Source organism: Corythoichthys intestinalis, chromosome 20, assembly GCF_030265065.1.
Source record: "Corythoichthys intestinalis isolate RoL2023-P3 chromosome 20, ASM3026506v1, whole genome shotgun sequence".
In the NCBI taxonomy this organism is placed as follows: Eukaryota; Metazoa; Chordata; class Actinopteri; order Syngnathiformes; family Syngnathidae; genus Corythoichthys; species Corythoichthys intestinalis.
Window position 1 is genome coordinate 13867501 of NC_080414.1, and position 23073 is coordinate 13890573.

General features: G+C 39.9%; 2 protein-coding genes across 2 annotated transcripts in view; both read left to right on the top strand.

The window, feature by feature from the left end:
- The first annotated feature begins 318 nt into the window (after window positions 1–318).
- pxdc1b (PX domain containing 1b) lies at window positions 319–8708 on the top strand. Its single transcript, XM_057824479.1, has 5 exons — window positions 319–721; window positions 3468–3559; window positions 6730–6847; window positions 6931–7042; window positions 7365–8708. The coding sequence occupies exons 1-5, from the start codon at window positions 466–468 to the stop codon at window positions 7486–7488; spliced, it is 702 nt and encodes a 233-aa protein (XP_057680462.1). The 5' UTR covers window positions 319–465; the 3' UTR covers window positions 7489–8708.
- Window positions 8709–8948: 240 nt separating this feature from the next.
- tmx3b (thioredoxin related transmembrane protein 3b) overlaps window positions 8949–23073 on the top strand; it is a 45675-nt gene continuing 31550 nt past the window's right edge. The window contains exons 1-9 of the mRNA XM_057824768.1: window positions 8949–9023; window positions 9262–9319; window positions 11254–11293; window positions 11620–11743; window positions 11829–11874; window positions 13984–14064; window positions 16040–16139; window positions 16206–16283; window positions 16528–16594. Of these exons, the coding sequence (XP_057680751.1) occupies window positions 8990–9023; window positions 9262–9319; window positions 11254–11293; window positions 11620–11743; window positions 11829–11874; window positions 13984–14064; window positions 16040–16139; window positions 16206–16283; window positions 16528–16594 (628 nt within the window). The 5' untranslated portion in view covers window positions 8949–8989. The remainder of the gene's footprint in view (window positions 9024–9261; window positions 9320–11253; window positions 11294–11619; window positions 11744–11828; window positions 11875–13983; window positions 14065–16039; window positions 16140–16205; window positions 16284–16527; window positions 16595–23073) is intronic.

The window sequence follows — 23073 nt, forward strand, 5'->3', positions numbered from 1 at the left end:
ACGATTATTATTAATATACTTGTAATATTACAATTTAAATCTCATAGCATTACTTTTTTCTTGCAATATTATGATTTAACGTCATAATATTATGACATATTCTCGTAATATTACAACCTTTCCCCCGTAACATTACGTTTTTACTCTCGTAATATTATGACGTCACATAAATCTCGTGTTGTGTTTCTGTATTGTAGTTTTACTATTAGCAAAATGAGCCAAAAGAAGCAACAATTGGGAAGTTGCTTTTTCTTTTTTTTTTTTCTTTTTCTTTTTTTTTACCAAAATGGGCGTAATCTATGACTCGCGATGACTTCCATAGTCATAGTCTAGTTTTCCTCCCGCCTCAATCACGCCACGTTTGACTTCATCGTCTGGGCTGAACTCAAGTCAAGCCCCAGAAAAGTTGCGCTAAGCGGTCCGGACCCGCCCGGAGCGGCTCCTCGGCATGCCGGACTGAGCGGCATGGCTTCGGCCGTCTTCGAGGGCACGTCCCTGGTCAACATGTTCGTCCGGGACTGCTGGGTGAACGGAGTCCGGAGACTGCTCATCAGCTCGCGGGGTGACGAGGAGGACTTCTTCGAGATTCGCACCGAGTGGTCGGACAGGAACGTCCTCTACTTGCACCGCAGCTACTCGGACCTTGGCCGGCTCTTCAGGCGCCTCAACGACTCGTTTCCCGAGGACAGAAGAGACCTGTCCGCTTCGCCACTCACCGAAGGTCGGTGGACATTCGTGGAAAACCGTTATTTTTGGAGACAGGGACTTTCACAGTGTGATTTGATCCCCTTGGCTCTTCTGCGCTGTTTTCCACTGAAGTTGCAGTCATTTTTAGGCAAAAATAAATAAATAAATAAAACGTTTATTCTGTGTTAAAAAAAAAAAAAAAAAGATACTATAAAAAAGACATTTTGAAAACAGCAAAAAAATTTGCATTTTGATTTGACTGTAATGTACACATTTAATAAATAATCAAATTAAAAATATTTATATACAAGTAAAATAAATATGGAAAGACTTTTTGACTGCTACATAAAAACAACATATTATTTTATCATTTGGATAAGAAAAACCAAAGATATTTACACACAAACAACTATTTTATAATGAACTGAATAAAATGAGCTTCATAAGTTATTTCACTAAAAATATGTTTTACATTTTTTTCATAGCATTTTTGTTTCTGTGTTATTTCAAAAAAAAAAAAAAAAAAAAAAACAAACTAATAACTTTGGGCAAATCAATATACAGGTATTGATTTTTCATGATTAAAAAAAAAAAAATTGGACTTAAAAAAAATATACCTTTTCTTTACTTTTTCCGTAGTATTTTTTTCTTTCTGAAATTCAAATACAAAAAACATACAATTGAAAAAAATATTCATTTTGATTTGCCATTATGATTCTATCATATACTACATTTTTCCACAGCATTTTTGTTTAAAAAATTGGAACAAAAACAATTTTATTGGGTTAGGGTTAGGGATGTGATTATTAAAAAATGTTTTCATGTATTCTTAAATACATTTACTGCAACTCATCTTCCACAGGAAACAAGTTTCTACGTTATACAGTAGATGACTTCTCTATTATCTATCATTTGATTTCCTCTTTTATACTCAGAAGCCATTTCCTAGCTGTAAATTTAGTTTAATCAAGTTTTAGCCCAAGTAACAAAATACAAGTTACTCTAATAGACTCCCACAATAGCACATAAAAGTAGCATTCAATTCAAAACTTCATGCACATTTTCCACCCCTTCAGTTTTTATCATAATCTTAATTTACTGCTTAATGATACGCTTCCATAAATAGAAACAAACAACCATGCACATGAGTCACCACTTCTCAAATTTGGTCACTTTGACATGTTTGGACGGGTCAATAATGTCCACGTTTGGATTTCATCAGCATTCGGAAGCCTTACAGGAGCAGAATCTATAGTTTATCAGAATTCAGGACTAAAATTCAATATGACTGAAGGTTGCCTTTAACCAAACACTCACTTTTGGCCGAACAAATCAATATTTAAGTTTAAGAAGGTGGACAAACATGTGATGCAGCTGTCATTTAAGTCTGTTTAACTGCTCACGAGTAATGTTATATAGCCATAGGTCAAAGGTCAGTGTCTATTAATGAGCTAAATAGTGTGCGTTACACTAATAAATGACCCATACTCACACTGCTAGTAGACACGCATATCCAAATAGTACTGCTTTTATTGCGCTTTTCAATGCAGTGGTGTCACTTGTCTTAAATATTTATAAAAACATCCCAGCAGCTGTGCCTGGAATGTTTTGTACTTCCTGCTGCTGCATAGAAATAGAAGACAAGCTTGTTGATGGAACCGGGGAGAGTGTACTATCATGTTCAGGATGTTTTTGTGTCTTTTCTTATGTTCAAAACCTGGATCCTCTGTTTTCATGTGTCTGTTCCGCGTCCAGGCAACAAAGAAGGCGTAGTACACTCTGATGTCATGATGAGACTGGACTTCCTATATTTAGACCCCGTTCCGGCCTCTTGACGGCTACATAGCGACATAGCTCCCACTGACAGGAAGCGATTGCTCACAAGAGATTTGAAAGAACTGCACAGTTTGAGAATATTTACGTCAATGCACCTGGCAGGGATCGATACAAAGCTCGTGATGAATATTCAGCGTGTTTGGACGGGGCTTAGCGGGAAGGTCGTTTGGGAAGGGGAGACAGGAAAGCGCTTGTTATAGAGTAAAGAGAGTTGGCGATGGCATGATAACATGCGAGGATGTTGACACGTGCTTATCAGGTTGAAGGTTGGCTCTTAATTTGGAATGCTTTTATAATGTGGATTTTTAAAAAATGATATATAAAGGGTTGCAAAACAGTTACATCTTTTTTAAGGGAAAAAAAACATGCAATTGGAAGCGGGAGGACAGGACACACTAGGGTATGACAAGAAATTGTGAGTGTGATTGAAGTGTTGTTGATCTGCAGTAGGGAATCCATACATTTTATTTATAATATTTTTGTTAATTTGAGGGAAAAAAACTAAACATATTATTCCTTTTCTTCTGTATGAAAAAGTTTTTTTTACACTTCTGCTTTAGTTCAGCAACACAAATTTTGTCATTGTTGTGATGGCTGATGAGCGTAGCGTCACTACTTCTACTTACTCACTCCTTCCACACAGCAGGACTGTTTACATCATGCTAAAATGACGCTTTGCTGACCACTCATGTGAGGCGCCTGTGTGGGTGTTTCCACCCACTTGCTGTTAACTTATTGGCTGCCATTGACGGGGCTAAATGTCTAATCCATTTTGCCTGGGAGGGGCGAATGAACAATTCGCCCGTTCCAGTCAAAATGGATTGGATGTCACGTGTCATCAATGGCAATGAGACATGAGCATTCACAACCAAAATTATATAGAATGGAAGCCAGATTTAACAACTATTCTGTTCTTACACATTACCGTCATGTTGTCATTTCAGGCCTACTGAAAATCAAAGAAGCAATCGACATTGAGGAAAAGCTCAATGAGGTGGAAAGACTGCTAAAGAACGCCATTAACATGCCCTGCAAGGTTGGTCAACAAAATATGTCTAGAGCAGTGTTTTTCGCGGCACACAACCACAAAATGTGAGAAATTATCCAATATCGCATTTTTATTTTTTTCTTACGTCGTCGGACGGAGTTGCAGAAGGAAGGACGAGGTAGAAGGTTTCGGTTGTGTGCAAATAAGCAAGGTATTGCTCGTGTCGCGTTCAAGAACTGCTCGGATTTCTAGCCACCTTGCTGTCCGCGACAATGTGGACCCCAGCACGTCTACTGTACATCATTGGATTAGACCCGTCAAGTGTCGATATACACGAAAGTGTCCTTTCCATACAGTGGGGCAAATAAGTATTTAGTCAACCACCAATTGTGCAAGTTCTCCTACTTGAAAAGATTAGAGAGGCCTGTAATTGTCAACATGGGTAAACCTCAACCATGAGAGACAGAATGTGGGGAAAAAAAACAGAAAATCACATTGTTTGATTTTTAAAGAATTTATTTCCAAATTAGAGTGGAAATAAGTATTTGGTCACCTACAACCAAGCAAGATTTCTGGGTGTCAAAGAGGTCTAACTTCTTCTAACGAGGTCTAACGAGGCTCCACTCGTTACCTGTATTAATGGCACCTGTTTTAACTCATTATCGGTATAAAAGACACCTGTCCACAACCACAGTCAGTCTCACACCAAACTCCACTATGGCCAAGACCAAAGAGCTGTCGAAGGACACCAGAGACAAAATTGTAGACCTGCACCAGGCTGGGAAGACTGAATCTGCAATAGGTAAAACGCTTGGTGTAAAGAAATCAACTGTGGGAGCAATTATTAGAAAATGGAAGACATAAAAGACCACTGATAATCTCCCTCGATCTGGGGCTCCATGCAAGATCTCACCCCGTGGCGTCAAAATGACAACAAGAACGGTGAGCAAAAATCCCAGAACCACACGGTGGTACCTAGTGAATGACCTACAGAGAGCTGGGACCACAGTAACAAAGGCTACTATCAGTAACAATGCACCGCCAGGGACTCAAATCCTGCACTGCCAGATGTGTCCCCATGCTGAAGAAAGTACACGTCCAGGCCCGTCTGCGGTTCGCTAGAGAGCATTTGGATGATCCAGAAGAGGACTGGGAGAATGTGTTATGGTCAGATGAAACCAAAATGGAACTTTTTTGTAGAAACACAGGTTCTCGTGTTTGGAGGAGAAAGAATACTGAATTGCATCCGAAGAACACCATACCCACTGTGAAGCATGTGGGTGGAAACATCATGCTTTGGGGCTGTTTTTCTGCAAAGGGACCAGGACGACTGATATGTGTAAAGGAAAGAATGAATGGGGCCATGTATCCAGAGATTTTGAGTGAAAATCTCCTTCCATCAGCGAGGGCATTGAAGATGAGACGTGGCTGGGTCTTTCAGCATGACAATGATGCCAAACACACAGCCAGGGCAACAAAGGAGTGGCTTCGTAAGAAGCATTTCAAGGTCTTGGTGTGGCCTAGCTAGTCTCCAGATCTCAACTCCATAGAAAATCTGTAGAGGGAGTTGAAAGTTCGTGTTGCCAAACGACAGCCCCAAAACATCACTGCTCTAGAGGAGATCTGCATGGAGGAATGGGCCAAAATACCAGCAAGAGTGTGTGAAAAGCTTGTGAAGAGTTACAGAAAACGTTTGGCCTCTGTTATTGCCAACAAAGGGTACATAACAAAGTATTCAGATGAACTTTTGGTATTGACCAAATACTTATTTTCCACTATGATTTGTAAATAAATTATTTAAAAATCAAACAATGTGATTTTCTGTTTTTTTTGTCCCACATTCTGTCTCTCATGGTTGAGGTTTACCCATGTTGACAATTACAGGCCTCTCTAATATTTTCAAGTGGGGGAACTTGCACAATTAGTGGTTGACTAAATACTTATTTGCCCCACTGTATGTGACGACCGTCAATCCTACCCCTGTGTTTTATTTCAACACATTCTCGAGGACAGCAAGGTGGGCAATGGCTAGAAATCCGAGCAGTTCTTGAATGCGACACAAGAAACTCTCTAACAGCGCCATGGTGCCAAGCAAGCTTTAAACGTCATCTCCAAATGGAACACCCTTTGCATCAAAACTGGACTATTTTGTTTGCCTTCGTGAAAACACAGAGAAACAGGCAACTTTTTTTTTAGAAAAACTACAAAGGTAAATGAGAAAGCCATCAAAGCCACTTACCTTGTTGCTGAACTTGTTGCTAAATTCAAAAAGTCCCACACTGCGGCAGAGAAATTAATACTACCTGCCTGCAAAGTAATTGTCAGCGAGATATTCAGCCCTGATGCTTTTAAAGACATTGCTAAAGTCCCCCTGTCTGATAAGTCTGAGCTTTTCAAGCCTATCTGCGATAAAAAAAAAGATAAAAAGGAGAGACAAAAAGCTGTTGAAGAAGAGCGTCGTGTGCGTCTTTCAATTCCAGCCAGGATATCGGTTTTGTGTTCATCTAAACAGGCTCAAGTCACACCGAGTTGGAATAAATATTGAGAAATTATTAGATAATTAAATATACTGTACGCTACAGGAAGTAATTTTTAAACATTTTTGGTATGTGGTGTGCCGCGACATTTTTTCCGATGCAAAAACGTGCCGTGACTCAGAAAAGGTTGAAAAGCACTGGTCTAGAGCAGTGGTTCCAAACCTGGGTTCGATCGAACCCCAGGTATTCGATGAGTAAGTCTAAGGGTGAAGATAAAGAAACAGAGCCCTATTTTCGTACGCTGATTAAATCTAGCCAAAGTGGGTTTTTAGACTAGGTTTTGGACTGGTTTGCTCCCAATTAACATTTCTTTTACCTGCTATTCCTCGAACTGATGGGAGGAGGAACTGGTTTGCTCAGTGGAAGGTTGACTCGCACTTGGTATGAGGGAATACAACAGACCAATGGGCAGCCTGGTCTCAAATTTTGGACTCTTTATAAAACATGCCGTCAAAATGAAAACAATTTTGAATGGGAATTTGCTAAGTTATTAGCTTGCTAGTTTAGATGTATTGGTTTTCAATTTTTAAAAAAATTGCTTTATTATCTAATACGAAGGGTTTGGTGAATAGTGATACACATGTGAAGTTTTTGGGTTCGGTACCTTTAGCAAGGTTAAGAACCACTGGGCTAGAGGAAATATTTCAACAATTTTACACTAATTCAATTGTAAATCCGCAGTATTCCAGATCCGAGGTGATGCTAACTTTCTTCGAGCGCTCACCGCTGGACCAGGTTCTCCGGAATGACAAGGTGCACAGAATTCAGCCTTGTTTCCAGAGCCCGGTCAAGATTTCAGGTAATTCTCACTCTCAAGTCATGTTCTTCATGTTTGACTGTGAATAAAATTTCATAACGCATTTTTAAAAACGACTTTAACAGAGATCATGCGCTCAAACGGCTTCTGCCTAGCGAATACAGAAACCATCGTGTTCGATCATAAGCTCCCAGACGAGAAAGAGAGACCTTCTTCTACGGACTCCATGGAGCACACGTGAGTGTTAAATGAAGACATTTATGGGTGTAACAATACATAGGAAGTTTACAAAAGTAACCTGGCTTTGGCATGCCAAGTTAAACATTTCTGAATGAACAATGAAGACTACCCTCCTAGAAAAATGTCATTTTCTCCGAGTTATGAATGCAAGTATTTGCTAAACTGGAAGTCAAGACCCTCCATCCCCACTCCTTATTATAACAGGAAGTTTGCCTGTGGACCTCTTCCTTCCTTGGGTGTACATGGGAAGCCAAGAGAAGAGTAAATTCCTCGTTGTCTTACATAACAAAGCTGATGCATTCTTTGGTTCTTCCGCCAGGTACGACGATGGACTGGAGTTCATGCCGATGCAGCTGGACGTGTGCGACGAAGAGACGGAGGCCTACGTTACCAACTTGTCCTACTACCATTTGGTCCCGTTTGAGACGGACATCTTGGAATGACAGCTTTGTTTGAACTATTTAACCGTTGAATAAATTGAAAAACCACCAGCAAAGTTGGCACCAGTCGAACATTTCTGGTGATCCATCATTGAAGGACCTCGCTGCTTCCTGGCCATGTAAAATTCAAAGTCAGCAGTTTCAACACCTACTCTGGACTTCCTGTGGGAATACAATTAGTTGTTAAGAAGCCCATTCTGCCATCGTTGTTTCTTTTGCTATTTTGGTACCACTAATGCAACCTCTTAGGGGGATTTGAGTGGCGGATTTTGAAGCTTTGACAGCTAAAGCAATGGATTCTTTCACGTGGAAGTGGCGAAACTAAATATCCGTCCCGGTGTGCCACACGGAACACTTTGTGGTACCTTTAGCGCAAACGCCAAAGCTGAGATTTTAGTTAAACGTGCTGCACTAAAGACTTCAAGTCTGTTTGTATTTCCGCTTAGCGCAGACTAGAATGAGTATCGGGGTCATGTGATGCGCTGAGCTGCCAGTGCAAAAGAGGTCAGTGAGTTCAGTCTGAAGACCTGAATGTGGGAGTCCACCGCAGGGGGGAACAAGCAGACTCAAAATGGCCTCTCTTTAAACTTTTAAGCAAACAGCTGAGCAGGATTAATTTCTTTTGTGTTGGGTTGCACTTTTGCTGTCCTCAAGCGCCTTCAGACCACCAGACAAAATGTAAAATGGTAAACTTGTGTTGTTTGTTTTGTCGAATGAATCCATTTTCGCCACTTGAATCACAAAAGCTGAAGACACCACATGTGGGCTCAAGACAACTCACGTTCAGTATTGTACCCCCCTGCAAATACTGAGGCATTCAAGCCTCACAAAGTTGGCACACGAGGCCTCAGCATGGGTCTGTTTAGTAACACAGTCATGGTCGCCATTCAGCCAGTGAGAAAGTACAGCTCGTTCTCACAGAGAAGTTCTTAAGTTCTGGCACTTTGCCTTAAAACACATTATTTAAAAGGTTAAAACATCTGAAGTAACCCTTCACAAGCATGTTCATAATTATGACATACTGGGCTGGCACACCAGGCCAATTCAGTGATGACCAGCAGACCTTAACATAATATGACAGCTTTAATGATTTTATTTTATTAATGTGAATAAATATGATTGGTTTGGGGATTATAATGACAGGAATGTTCGTGTTAATTTTCTGTTAACTATTCTCACAGTATTAAAATTTATATTTTAATAAAATGACTTGTGGCGTGCTAGCAACAGGCTCTTGTGATGATCTTCTAACGCCATCTTGTGGCTTAGGCTTGTCATGTATTTTTTTTTTAAGCACAAGAACTACAACCACGCCGTTAAATGATAAAAATTATTATGAATCATGAAAAATAAGTTTGACACTGAAAATAGACGTCACGTTGAAAAGAAATATTCATCACACAAATATATATATATTTTTAAAACGTAGATTTTTTTTCACCACGCGCATGCGCAGAGTTTCCATTTAGCCCCTGTTTCCTGCTTGCTGTTAACAACCGAAGCAATGGCAGGCGTGATAGCTTCCCTCTTTTATGGAGGTAAGTTCACTCTTCTAACTTCGTGTTTGCCTCTTCAACCCTTGTGACCGCCGTCTCTGTCTAAAAGTCACCCGGAAAGCACTTCTTTTTAGAACTATATCCCGAAAAGACGCCAATGGTGACGCTAGCTTTTAGCCTAGTCGTGATGCTTCCTTTCACTCATGACTGAGGGCATCAGGATGAAGAAGCTGTCGTATAATTGGAAAATACATGAAAAAAAGTGTTTATTTTTTCGCAGTTATTGCTTCCTGCATGAGTTTGGTGGTGCTTGCCTTTGTAGAGGACCTCGACGACACGTAAGTGAAATATTTCAGCCTTTTGTCGAGGCATTTCCCCTCACACACAATGATGCTGTCTGTACATTAGGGGTGGGAACCTCATGCTACCTCACGATACGGTTTGCTCTTGATAATTATCTAACCTCATGGCAATGCAACAGTTATCAATACAACTGTTAGAAGCAAAACTTCTTAATGGGGAAAAATAAGCAATGTTTTGTTTTTGTTTTAATTACACATCTGTCAAAAACTTCCTCATAGGCTAGGTTCATACTGCAGGTCTCAATGCACAATTCTGATTTTTTGTCATATCAGTTTTTTTTTTTTTTTTTTGGGCGTTCCCGTTCAAGTATTACACATGCGCACTAATTCGCTTTCCAACATGCACTGCGCAAACTGACCTGCATGCGCAGAAGCATCAAAACAAATAACTACACATGCTGACTGTATGTCATTCCAGGGTGATCATATTTTGATTTCCAAAACGAGGACACAAATAACAGACATTAAAATTCCCCGTCCAGCCTTTTATTCATGGTTGATATGGACTCATAAAACGCATACACGCACTGTGCATGCATGACGCACGCACATAAGCCTTATGTGTGTGCGTCAGTTTGGCCCGACTTGGCCATGCAAGCAATACTATACTGAAATATTGCTCATTTGGCGCACAGAAAGAAAATCGAGCATCTTTTTTTATGACTAAGGTCAAGCCTGCGTAAAAGCCGAGTTCAAGCTGGGGGCTAATGCTAATGCACAGCTACGTCCTTGCCATCCTGCCTGCCGCTCTTGCTCTTTCTTGACGAAAGTGTTACATGAATTCCGATTTTGGAGACTTGACAGTTCAGACCATCAGATCGGATTTAAACCACATAAGAAAGTGACCCAGATCGCATTTGAAATGGTCCACCCTTTTTCCCGTTCAGACTGTCAAGGAGGGCTACAGCTATCGTACATTTTACTAGTCGATTAATCGATGGACTAGTTAGTTCGAATAATCGAGTAATCGGATAAGGAACACGAAAAATTAAAATGCCCGAGTTGAGCCTAAAACGGTATAAAAAAATAAATAAATAAAAAATGAGGATCTATGTACAACAAAAGAACGATTGGCTAACTTACACAGAAAGTCTGCTAGCTTAAATGCTATAAAACGCCATTTTTTAATTTTTTTATTTTTTAACAATGCTCTTAATGGTTCAGACATATTCCCACAAAAAACTGTTAAATATAACTAAACTAAATCATGAATGCATTAAAAAACATTAGCTCAAACAAAAACTTGGCTAATGTTGGTCTTAACAGGGAGCAGCTGGTTTCAGCCATGAGAAATTAGTTATATTAATTGTTGCTACCCAAACCAATAAAACTACATGCAAACACTTTCAAAATAAACCAATACAACGCCACTTTAATTAAACGAATACTCGAAGCAACAAAATTTAATTCATATATATTATTTCTAATCGAATACTCGAGTTAATCGATTAATCGTTGCAGCACTACTGTCAAGTTAATGCCTCACTCGAGTCAGAAAAACAAGAAAAAATCGGATTTGTGCATTAAGACCTGCGGAATGACCTTAGCCATAGAGAGAGCAACATTTCAAGAAACAAATACAGTGTGTTTTCTTTACAGTATTATTGCAACATTCTTGTAACCAGTACAATATCTGCTTTAAGGAAGACACCTTTTAAGACGATGTATCGATTATCGGTGGGAGCCTATCAATAATCATATTGGGATACACAATATCACCATATCTAGATATTGTCTTTTTTCTACTGTAACGTTATTACAAATGCTATATCTATATAGCTTTGTATATAGTACATTTCGAATGTAAATCCTGAATAAGCTGTAATAAACATTATTATTCATTTTTGTTTTCAGAAATTGTATTTTCCGATAAAATTGAGGTGTCTGCTTTTATTTCTTTTTTTGTGCAGATTCAAAGACACCAGAGTGAATGACGTCTGGCTCGTCGATGTAAGTTTGGAAACTAAAATGCACCTAAACACACGTTTAATAACCAATTTATGCCAAGCCGGATGCCAGTGTACTCATCTCTAGCGGAAGTAGCAGCCACATAGCCTGCGTTTTGGAGGCTTAATGGAGGTTTACATTGTGTTTGTGATCATGTCAATGACAAGCCATGCATGGAGGGCAAAGCCAGGGGGGCTTAGATTACAGTCAGAATCGCTTTCGGCCCTGCAGAGTTGACGAAAATGAATCCACCCGTTTCAAGTCGTGCTGTGAAATCCTAACTGAAATGATGTAATATTGTTCTTATCTTTTCAATACCTCCTCTTTAGTTCTACGCGCCATGGTGCGGACACTGTAAAAAGCTGGAACCGGTGTGGCATGATGTAGGTGCTGAGCTGAAGCTGTCCGGGTCCCCGGTTCGCGTTGGCAAGATGGACGCCACAGCGTACTCGGGTGATTTTCTGTCATTATTTTTTTGTGGTGAAGTTAATCTTGTCTAGATTGGGTTTATTATTTTTTTGTTCTTCACTTTTGGTAGGAATGGCGTCAGAATTTGGTGTGCGCGGATACCCAACGATAAAACTGTAAGTGTCTGAAGTAAGGCTGCAGCTATCGATTATTTAAGTAATCGAATAATCGGATCAAGAACATTTAATGCGTTGCAGAGTCAATTTCAGGAGCTGTAAAACCAAGGCTTTCTCAGAATTGAATACAAAATATAAACTTGCATCGCAAAAGTCCGCTAGCTTAACTCATTCACTCCCAGCCATTTCACCAGAGCAAGGCCCTTCGCTCCCGGCCGATTTTCTGGATTTTGACTGATTTTGCAAGGCCCACAGAAAATTCTGTTCTATTGCTATGTAAACATGGAACCCACCAAAAGAAAGATTAGACTCTTCTTTCAGCAGAAAAAAGTTAGTTCATATCTTTTTCCATTCTTTAGAAATCAGCATTAGAAAATAGCTTAGTTTGAGCAATTTTCCAATTTCTGATGAAAAAACAGAGAAAATGAGCTTTTTGTAAACGCATACATTTCTAACATAACTTTGACTACAAAGCTGTTTTTTTGCATTAGTTACATCCCAAACATCTGAATGGTTTACAAAATACCATGAACAACCAGACAAATAGAGCTTTTGATAGCAAAGTAACAATTTATTTCCGCATGACTACTGAGAGATGACGCTTTGTCGCCGAAATGACGCCGTTGTCGCCGCGTCAGTCGTGTAAACTTTTCTCTCATCGTTGTCTGTCCCACAAAGATGGATTATTTTTGCATCTCTGCGGGGTCTGCTCAGCGAGCCGCTGCATTGGGGGTCCCACTCGTTTTTCTCAGTCGTCCAGTGCCTGGCCTCCCAGGTGTCCTCTCGGTTGTTTTGTTCGATCGGAGCGCCACCTGGCATCATGCCGCCAGCGCTCCGACCGTGCTGCCCGGCCATTCACTGCTGTTGAATTGGGTTGCGGGTCTTACAAAATGCACTACTGCCCTCCAGTGGCCAGTTTTATTGCTTTGAAATGGGTTTGGAGCCTTGTTTTTTGTTTCTCAGATAGATCGGAAGCTATAAATTCTTCTTGTAAAAAAAAAAAAAACCCGCAAAAGACGTATAATTACGTTTTTGAGACAATGAAGCATTTAAAAATAGAACGTATTTATACGTTTCTGGGAGCAAATGAGTTAAATGCTATAAAATGTTTTTTTTTTTTTTTTTATAACAATGCTCTTAACAAATCGTTCAAACACATATTCCCACAAAAAATGGCTAAATATACCTATGAACTAAATTACGAAGGCATAAAAAACATTAGCTCACATAAAAACTGACCTCATTTTGGTCTTAACAGGGAGCAGCTGGATTCAGCCATGTTAAATAAGTTATGTCATATTCACTGTTGCCACTAGAGGGTGGTGTAGCCACCCAAATTAATAAAACGAAATGCAAAGACTTTCAAAACAAACCATGTCATGATTGCAATGCAACTCTTAAACGAATACTCGAAGCAGCAAAAAGGCGATATACGTCTAACCCATTTTGACTAGGAGGGTTGGTTGTGATCGTTGGTTATCAGTTCAGATTAATGTCAGTTTATAACTGATTAAAAATCAGCACCAATTACAGTGAAATCTTCAAGGTTTACTCGTTGAAAAATATACCTGGTGTCCAAATTGGTGTCCAAAAAATTTTTTTCTCGGATCCTCTCGAGACTTTTCCTCCAGAGACGGAACACACGGCGCTGCTGTTGTTTCTATTGCTTCCCTGAGGCGTAATTAAGACACGGTTTTCACAACATGTCACCTATATTTCATTAGCGCGTCACCTCCAGATGCTCGTGATGATGGGCAATAATTTTCAATTGAAACTGCTCCATCTATTCATGTGTAAAAGGTGTTTCTCTCACATCAAAATGAATATTTTATTCCTCATTTGGGGGAAGTACAATACATATTGAGCAGGATAGTGATGAAACCCAGAGGACACCACTCAGTGTAACCTTTTCCAGGCGTCCCTTGAGAGCATTAAGCCCTGTGGGCTGATGCAACCACAGTCACACTGCTTTGCACTCCAGTTGCCGTATGTAGCAAGGCAGGATAATCTTTGATATCAATCAAAATACAGATTTTAGGTTTTTCAATGTATTTTGAGCCACAATGATTGTGTTCTGCACTAAACCCATGAATGGCATCCTCTTCGCAGGTTGAAGGGGGATCTGGCCTATAACTACAAGGGGCCAAGAACTAAAGACGACATTGTCGAATTTACCAATAGGGTGGCAGGGTGAGTGCTGATGCTTTGAGTTGATTTTGTTGCTCGATTAAGTTGGAGTTTAATTTTTACAAATGACCGCTGGGTGGCGCCATAACCTAACATAACAATGTAAATTGTCTCATTGGTTTCAACATTGGGGACACATGTTGTCATTCCTGTTTGACATTTTTTTTTTAAGATAAAGTACAGTGGTACCTCTATTTAGGAAATTAATTGGTTCTGGAAGTAGTTTCGTAACTTGAAAATTCTGTAATTCGAGACCATTTTCCATGTAAATGCCCTAATCCTTTCCAAGCCCCCCTAAAATTCAGACATAAATCTTTTTTAATGCATAAAAATGGATCAAAACATGTTACAATCAAATTATTGCACAAGACACATAAAATCATACTTGTGCATATTGTAAAAAAAACAAGAATAAAGATGAAAAGTTAATGCACTGATATAAAGCTGTCGGAACACAAGGGGCGAATGAAGAAGCTGGGATACACACATACAGTAGAGGTCCCTCTTAGCCAATTGGAAGCCAGGAATGCCAGGCAATAGCCAATGGCAGAGCAGCTATAAGTATGTTACGTTCAGTCAACTGAGTGAGCTGCGAGTACCACCCATACTGTATTTTTGCCTTTCGTATCCTGAAATTTCTTTCGTAAAATGAGACATTTTCCCGCTGAGGTGTGTCTTAACCTGAAAGTTCTATTGTCGAGACGTTTGTAAGTAGAGGTACCACTGTATTTTGTCGAGGGCAACCACCATTAATAAATCGACCAATTAATCAGAAATAAAAAAAAAAAAAAAAAAAAAAAAAAGATTAATCATGTAGAGAAATTGACCAAAAAAACTGTCAGATTCCTTTTTTAACTTTTTTTTACATTATTTTAAAAATCCTTTATTTTGACATATTTTAATAAAAACAATTAGGAATGTAAAACTTCAAATATTCATTTCAGTAGTTTATTTCTTTAAAAGTGTTTATTGTTGAAAATATTTTTTCAGTAAGGGGAAAAAAACCAAATCTCTTTGTTTTTTAAAGTAATATTTTCAATTTCTTTTTTAATTTTAAATATCTTTTAAAAATTATTTTTACATGTTTTGAACAAAACATAACCAAGAAAAACAATATTTTATTTTTTCTTATTACGTTATTTATTAAAATATTTTTTAAAAGGACAAAAACAGTCATTATTATCTGAATGTATTTTGAATTATTTGTCCTGTTTTTTTATTTAGAAAAAAACAGCATAAATAAAAAATATTGTCCCATTTATGAAGTCCTCTTTGAAAGCAGGCTGGTTATACAGTGTATCACAAAAGTGAGTACACCCATCGCATTTCTGCAGATATTTAAGTATATCTTTTCATGGGAGAACACTGACAAAATAACACTTTGACACAATGAAAAGTAGTCCGTGTGCAGCTTATATAATAGAGTTAATTTATTTTCCACTTCAAAATAACTCATTGATAACATCAAATTGGTGTGCATGGCTGTCACCCCAGGAGGAAGTCAGTTTGCTGAAGACTTGTCAACAAATTATGGTCTGAGCACTGACAGTCTGACCCTCCACCTCTTCAATCTCTGCAGCAATGCTGACAGCACTCCTGTAACGAGTCACACAACATTTTGGAGGGAAAATGACAAGCAGTACTCAATTTGGACATTTAGGGATGTACGTAGTTTCTAAGAGGTGTACTCACTTTTGTTGCCAGGGTTTTAGATATTAATGGCTATATTTTGAGTTATTTTGTGGAGAAAATTAACTCTATTATCTAAACCGCACACAGACTACTTATCATTATGTCAAAGTGTCATTTTGTCAGTGTAATCCAATGAAAAGAAATACTGAAATATCTGCAGAAATACGAGGGGTGTACTCACTTTTGTGCTACACTGTATTTTTTGGTTTCAATCCACATTTTTGGCTAAATTCTTTAGTCCACAGTAAATAGCATACACTACAATACTATGATTCCCCCTCCGCAGGCCAGCCGTCCGAGGCCTCCCCAGCAACGAAATGTTCGAACACATTTTGAAGCGACACGCCGTTCTCTTTGTGTATGTCGGCAGCGAGTCGCCCCTCAAAGTAAGTGCACCTGGAAATATTAAAAACACAAATGCTGAAAATGCATTTTTTTGTGTGCTCTGGCAGGAGAAGTACAACGACGTTGCCGCCGAGCTCATCGTCTACACGTATTTCTTCTCCGCGTCAGAGAACGTGCTGCCAGAGGTAACAGATGGACAAAAGATGGCTTGAACCGGTGCTTTTTCTTGATCAATATTCACATTTGCGTTGATAGTCTGCATCCCTTTAAGCGCCACTTCATCAAGCGTGTAGTGTGAAAATACATCATCCTGCCCAGTGAAGCTTCAAATCTGTTAAATGTGCTCAGCGTAGTAATTTGTCACCCCGTTTTCTGTTTAACATTCTCCATGCGAACACCTGCTTTTTAAGAATTTTTTTCTGTTTGCAGTCTGTAACCTTGCCGGAGCTGCCTGCGGTTATCGTGTTCAAAGATGACGCCTATTTCACCTACGATGGTGAGTGTCGCTTCCCGAACGACACGGAGGGTTGTTCTGTCAACCCCCACGCGCAACTCTCGTGCAACCGCGCACCTCTTTGATCTTCCCGCCACTGCGCGGCAAGGCCCCAAGCCGTGTCACAGCGCTTTACTCCCTGGGCGTACCCGCATAGCTTTGCGGCGTGGGAGACCGCAGGGCTTGTAGCGTACGCGCTACCGAGCCGTAAATTACACCCGAGGCGGGAGCGGTCGGGAAATAAGATTTCAGTTTTCCCAATTTTCAGGCATCGCGCCACAGCATTGTCGCTTCACCACATTGCTTTAATGGTCACTTGTACTCTTGTGTCGCTTTCAGTCATCAGTGCCAGGCGGGATTGTACAGCGTCAGTGCCAATGTCATCTCCGCTGCCGCATTCAGACTCATAAAAACAACAGGACTCATCCTGATTGTAATGCTGTTTTTGGCTTTAGTTCAGTAATAATATCTGGAGTTGAGCTCAGTTTGTTTGAACATTTTTTTGGGGGGGCTCCGGGAAATATTCCTCTCTGGTTGAGAACTTGCAACATTGGAATTTCTATTACAGCGTGACTAGTTAGTTTTATTCAGTTCCACCCTTGTTGCTTGGCAAGGAGTCAAGTTTTAAGCTTGTGTTTCTTCATGATACAGTTGTTGTAAAGGCAAATATTGCTAAGGTTTCGTCTACATCAAAACTACTGGAAAAAGCTGTCTTAGTCTTACTTTTTTCACCCCTCAACCACTCTTACTTCCCCTTTTCACCTAACTCTTTTTCACTCTTCCACCTACAGAACGTGTTTTCATCGTCAACCACTCTCTCCCATTTTCCATCTCGGTGTTCTTTCCCCTCATCCATAGTAATTTTCCCATTTACACCAAAGTGTTCACTCGCTCACTTCGGGGCCGTTTACATTGTGACTCTCCGAGAATACGAAAAATTTCAGATTTGCATTTGCGTCTCCATTTGAACAATGTCGCAATTCCGCATGAAAACAATGTCGTATTCATGCCAGGCCCTAGGGGGCAGTGCAGATTTACAGGGCAACAGAGAATGATGCACTTTGACCCCACCAAGCTCCCTCAGCCGGGAAAAAAATATGCCCGCCCACTCGAAGCAATGGCATTTTTCTTTTGTTCAAAAAGGCACAAAAATTGAAACATTCAACATATTTAATTTAAAAATATTATTAAAACAGTCAATTAAAGCCGACATTCTGCCATATTTGCTGTTTTTAATGTTTGGTAGCACCGCTGCGCACACCCAATGTGACGTGTCGGAGTGCTGACGTTTACGGCACGATCTCGCGCTGCGGGAGCCTTTGATATGCATGCCGAGGAAGTCCGCCTCAATCCCCGGCAATCGGATTCTTCCACTTTGGAGGCAGGATTCAGAATTTTTCGTCTTCGCCGACACCATATGCACGCGAGGCGAGTCCGCTACTCAGTCATTGCGTCTTTGTGTCGCAGAGTCTCCATGTAAACTGCCCCTTAGTGTCCCCCCCCCCCCATGCATTCTCGTTCTTTTCCACCTTGGTATGTTTTTCCCTTATCCACTTTGTTTTCTCTTTTCCACTTACAGTATTCTTTACTCTTATCCACCGAGGGTGTTTTTTTCCCCCTCTCATCCACACTCTTCTTTCACCTTTCCACCTACTGTAATTTTCGGACAATAAGCCGCTACTTTTTTTCCCCTCAATTTGAATCCTACAGTTAATAGTCTAGTGTGTTATTTGTTGATTTATTTTGGTTAATCGGTCACACGTTATTTGACAGCGGCGTTATAAGACCGTCATAATTATGACATGACACTATCATCTAGAGCTGTCCCGACTAGTCGACGTTGTCGACGTCATCGATGATGTAAATGCGTCGACGGGCAAAACATACCGTCGACGGTTAATGACGGGTTAAAAAAAATTACATGCGGATAAAGTTTAGAATGGCAGGCGCTCGCGGTACAAGCGGTTGTTAGTGGCCCCCCCAAGGGGGGCGCTGTTATTTCAATGTGACCGGCGTTGTCAGATTGAGCAAAGAGGAAGAAAGTGGGCGAGCGAGCGAGAGAGAGGGAGCGAGATCGGCGAGTTGGAAAAGTGCGTGGGTAGCGCCGAGTTGAGTGGCTTCATCCCCCACCTTTTTGTTTTGGTCAATAAAAGTATCCTTAAAGAGCCATCTGACGCCTCTCGGTGTTTTTATGCACGCCGCCGCCTTCCCGAGGAGGAAATCGGACGAACCGACGACAACGAGCCAAGTGAATCGCCGGTGAGGAGTTGAAAACACCGCCAATTTCCAAAAAGGGCAGAGATGGTTACACGTGAAAGCGGCATAAAGCCCAAAAAGCGGACCAGAATAACCAGAGCCTGGAATTATTTCAAGGAAAATATGGAGGGTGCCACTGTTGCTAAGCTGAGCTCGCATACCATGGTAGCACGTCGGCTATAAACGAACACTTTAAGCGCCGTCACCCAAGTATAATTTTTGAAGACAACAAGAAACAACAAGCTAGCGGATTGTAAGTCCATGCAACTCTATAACCAGGGGTGCACGTAATTTTTTTGCCCAGGTTCTCAGAGGAGGACCTGGAGATGTGACTTGGTCCTCATTGAGCTTGAGAGCCAACCCGCCTGATGCGATAAATTTATGACAAGCTTTACTTAGAGCCAATTAACTTTAATTAATTATATTAACAATTAATGCTTGATTAACATCAACTGGCACAACAAAATTGCCATTACTTTGAAATGTAAAGAAATAAAAAGCACCAATTCAAAATAAAGGGCATTATGCGGCTCCCACATTAACTCCAAGCCTTTTTAAAAGTGGGATGTCCTCCTCATAAGACCTTATTGAACGTGCAAAACACGTTTGTCAGTGCGTGTCGCTGTTCATTACCTTTATTCCGACACTTGTCCATAGGGCGAGCGGGGTCCTGTTTGACATCGATAGTTTGCTTAATTGCCACATGCTCTGTTTTTTTCGTGCTTTTCAAAGTTTGGATGGCTGAAATTCTTTGACCCTACATAAAATGCGCTGCTCTTATCGGCGACATTGGGATTCTCACAGCACATTTTGTACCGCATTTCCGTGCGAGCATCATTTGCTTCTAGCCATGGTACCTCCTACTTTTCAGCAAAAGTCCTTTTTTTCGGTAGCTCCAGTGACGTCTCTGTCGTCTGTCTGTCTTTTGACGGGGGTGGGGGAACACGTAAGTAATTACTCAGTGTGGCCTGCCTCTTTGACATTTTGAGAAGTTATTTTCTCGTGTCCGCCGCAAATACGGTGGTCAGCCATCGGTACGCAAAAGCGTATGGAAGTCGTTGAGGGCCAGCGCGTTTGTCTACGTCCGGTACGCATGTGCGCATGCGGACCACTTATGTGCACCCCTGTCTATAACGATTTTTTAAATGGAAGTTGCCTTTATGTGCGTCGTATCAACGCGCATTTTTATTTAATAAAATAATTAATTATATATTTTTTAAAATTATTATTAAATTTATTAGGATCATCGAAGCTCCCACTTAGGGAAATATATATACGTATATCCTGTATATACATAATATAAAAAATATATATGGAAACACCACTGGCCTGCTTACTGTAATGCATGACTGCACTAATGTTAGTTATTTAATATTATAAAGTTTTACATATAGTAGCATACTTTAAAATTAATACTATATGCTTAATTTTTGTTACTGTTGGTATGTGTGCCTTTCATTCAAAATAATTGTGGTAATATTTCAGTGTGCCCTCTGCGTTATCTTCAGGTTAAAACCGTTTTTCCCCTCCCCAAAAAATGCGAAATGCACACCGGAAAGAGCATCTGAACTCACACAAAGTATTCTAAAAATGATTGTCCGGGACATTGCAATTCATTTTAACATTTAGAACAATATAGACAATGACATACCGCAAAAAGAGTAAAAATTGTTTTAACTCCTGTTAAAAAGGTGAAGTCACAGTGTTTCCGTTTACATTTTTTTTGCACCAGTTAATGCCAGCAGCATTTGACCTCATTGTTTGTGATTTATTATTGATGTTTATGTTATTTATTTATACGTTAATAAAGAATTTAGGTGTTCCAAATTGTTTTTTTTTGTGAATTAATAAGCTTTAACAAAAATTTCATTATTAAATTAGTATTAAAAAAAATAAAAAATAATTAGATTAGTCGACTAATCGTAAAAATAGTCGGCTGACTAATGGGGAGGAAATTAGTCGTTTGGGACAGCCCTACTATCATGTGCGTTAATGAATGCTTATGACATGTCATTAAGTGTCATCCCCCGAATTAGGTCACTAACTCCATTTATGTCCAGCTCTGATCTTTTACATCCATTCAAAAGTGAGATAATGTGCTGGCTGGCACAAAATGACAACTGTCATAAGCATTCATTAATGGTCATGGCAGTGTCAGACTGTCAGGTCATAATTATGATGGTCTTAGCACAGTCTTCTGGCGCCACTTGGCGCAATACCATAACTAGCAATTAATGAAACAAATGGAACAGTAACTGAAGAAATACTTGGCACAGAACATGAATTTTGATTGGTTTTTACATCTGTAGCGCTGCAATGCATGCTAGGAGGCATTTTGGACGACAATGGTGTTGACAGCATGTGGCAGCAAGGGAACAGTGATGGCCAAATGAAGGTTCTTGAAGCAATGAAGCTTTGCAGCCAATTGGTTCCCAGCTTCATGGTGGTTCATTTGGTCTTAGGACAGTCTTATGATGCCGCTGTCAAATAAAGTGTTACTGGTTAATATCTTTTGGTGTAAATATCCCATAATACAATGAGGACAGCTGCAGCTTATAGTCGAGTGCGGCTTATCTATGAACAAATGTGTCAAATTTGGTGGGTGGCGGCATATAGTGAGGTCTGCCTAATAGTCCGAAAATTACGGTAGAAGTTTTTCTTCTCAGCCACTCTCGTTTTCCTTTTTCCACTTGGGTATGTTTTCCCTCATCCACCTTCTTTTCACATTTCCATGCATTTTACCCCCTCCTCTTTAATGTTTTTCCCTTCATCCATTCTCTCATTTGCCCCCTTTCCACCTAAGTGTTTTCGCTTTCCATCGAAGGAATCTACCGAAAATGATAGCTTTTAGCAAAAACATAATGCGACACAGCAGGCTGTCTTCCCTGTCTCAATGTCATCATGTTTCTTGCCTGCCATTGATGGCGATAGGCATCCGATCGGTCGCTGCCAGACCTTCCAATGAAACTGAGGTTAATTTCTTATCGCTGTCAATGGGGGTGAACGACACCAGGGATTGTTTTTTTCTTGAGTTCAATGTAAAATATGCATTTCGTATTTTCGACCAGAACCTGTTTAAGCAGATTAATGTGGTCATAGGCGGATCTACTATTCAGGCGAAGTAGACGATCGCCTTAGCCCCCCAACCAGTAGGGGGCCCCCAACCAGCTGCCCTTGCCCCAACGAGCAACGGCTTGGGGCACCGGAGCCAGCAGCACCCCCAACTATTCGTCATGTATAATTATGCCAGCATATCAAACAAACAAATAGCAAAACAAAAAAAAGCTGTTTGAATGCTGCATTTATATTAACTCAACCCCCCCCCCCCCCCCCCACACACACACACACACGCACTACAATGGACTGTTCCACGACCACAGAGTATCAGTCGCTCAGCTTCATTTAGCGCCGTTTAGCATCGCTGAGCTGTCCTTTAGCTTCACTTAGCTCTCCGGCGGTTTTCACGCCACTAAGCTCGCTATTTTTACAGCTCACTTGCTACTTTGCAGGTCGGCTATCGTTTATTTCGAACACATGAGCGAATGTGCGCTTCATGAGAGCCAAAGTGCAGTGAGGGAGAAGTTGACAACAGGCCTCTAATGGCTATTTTAACTTTCTTCTTCACACCGAACATAAAATACACGACAGCGCACCCCGTGGCGAAATAATGTAGTACAGTTCCAATCAGTCATACAATAACACTCAACAGCTGGTTAACAGCAAAAGCACGTCATGTTTTTCATATAAATAATGATTTCTGGAGTTAATCCCACATACTTCAGAATTAATATTATAATATGTTGAGTAAATACTACATAATACAGATTCTACACTAACAATAGCTTTCAAATGACACTCATGACAAATATGATTGGCAATGAATAATTATTATTATAATTATACTATTATATATAGTAATATACTATAATAATATTGCTAGAATTTTTTTAAAGAATTGTTTTGAATAATGTTGGAAAGATAAAGTCAGTGTTCTGAATCTGTTTACTTTCCATTCTTTTGCACTAGTAAATGCTATCAGCATTTAACCTCATTGTTGATTTGTGATTATTGTTATTTACATGATTATTACTTTACGTTAATAAAGAATTTATGTGTTCCAAAATAGTTTTGTGAATTAATAAGCATCAACAAAAATTTCATTGCTAAATTAGTAAAAAAAAAAAAAAAAAAAAAAAAAAATTACTAGATTAGTCGATTAATCGTAA

What these genes read in the sequence shown, in the direction of transcription:
- pxdc1b (XM_057824479.1), top strand. Translation starts at nt 466, where the DNA reads ATGGCTTCGGCCGTCTTCGAGGGCACGTCCCTGGTCAACATGTTCGTC. An exon ending in CCATTAACATGCCCTGCAAG is followed by an intron (nt 3,560 to 6,729) that starts GTTGGTCAACAA and finishes GTAAATCCGCAG; the next exon opens with TATTCCAGATCCGAGGTGAT. An exon ending in ACGGACTCCATGGAGCACAC is followed by an intron (nt 7,043 to 7,364) that starts GTGAGTGTTAAA and finishes TTCTTCCGCCAG; the next exon opens with GTACGACGATGGACTGGAGT.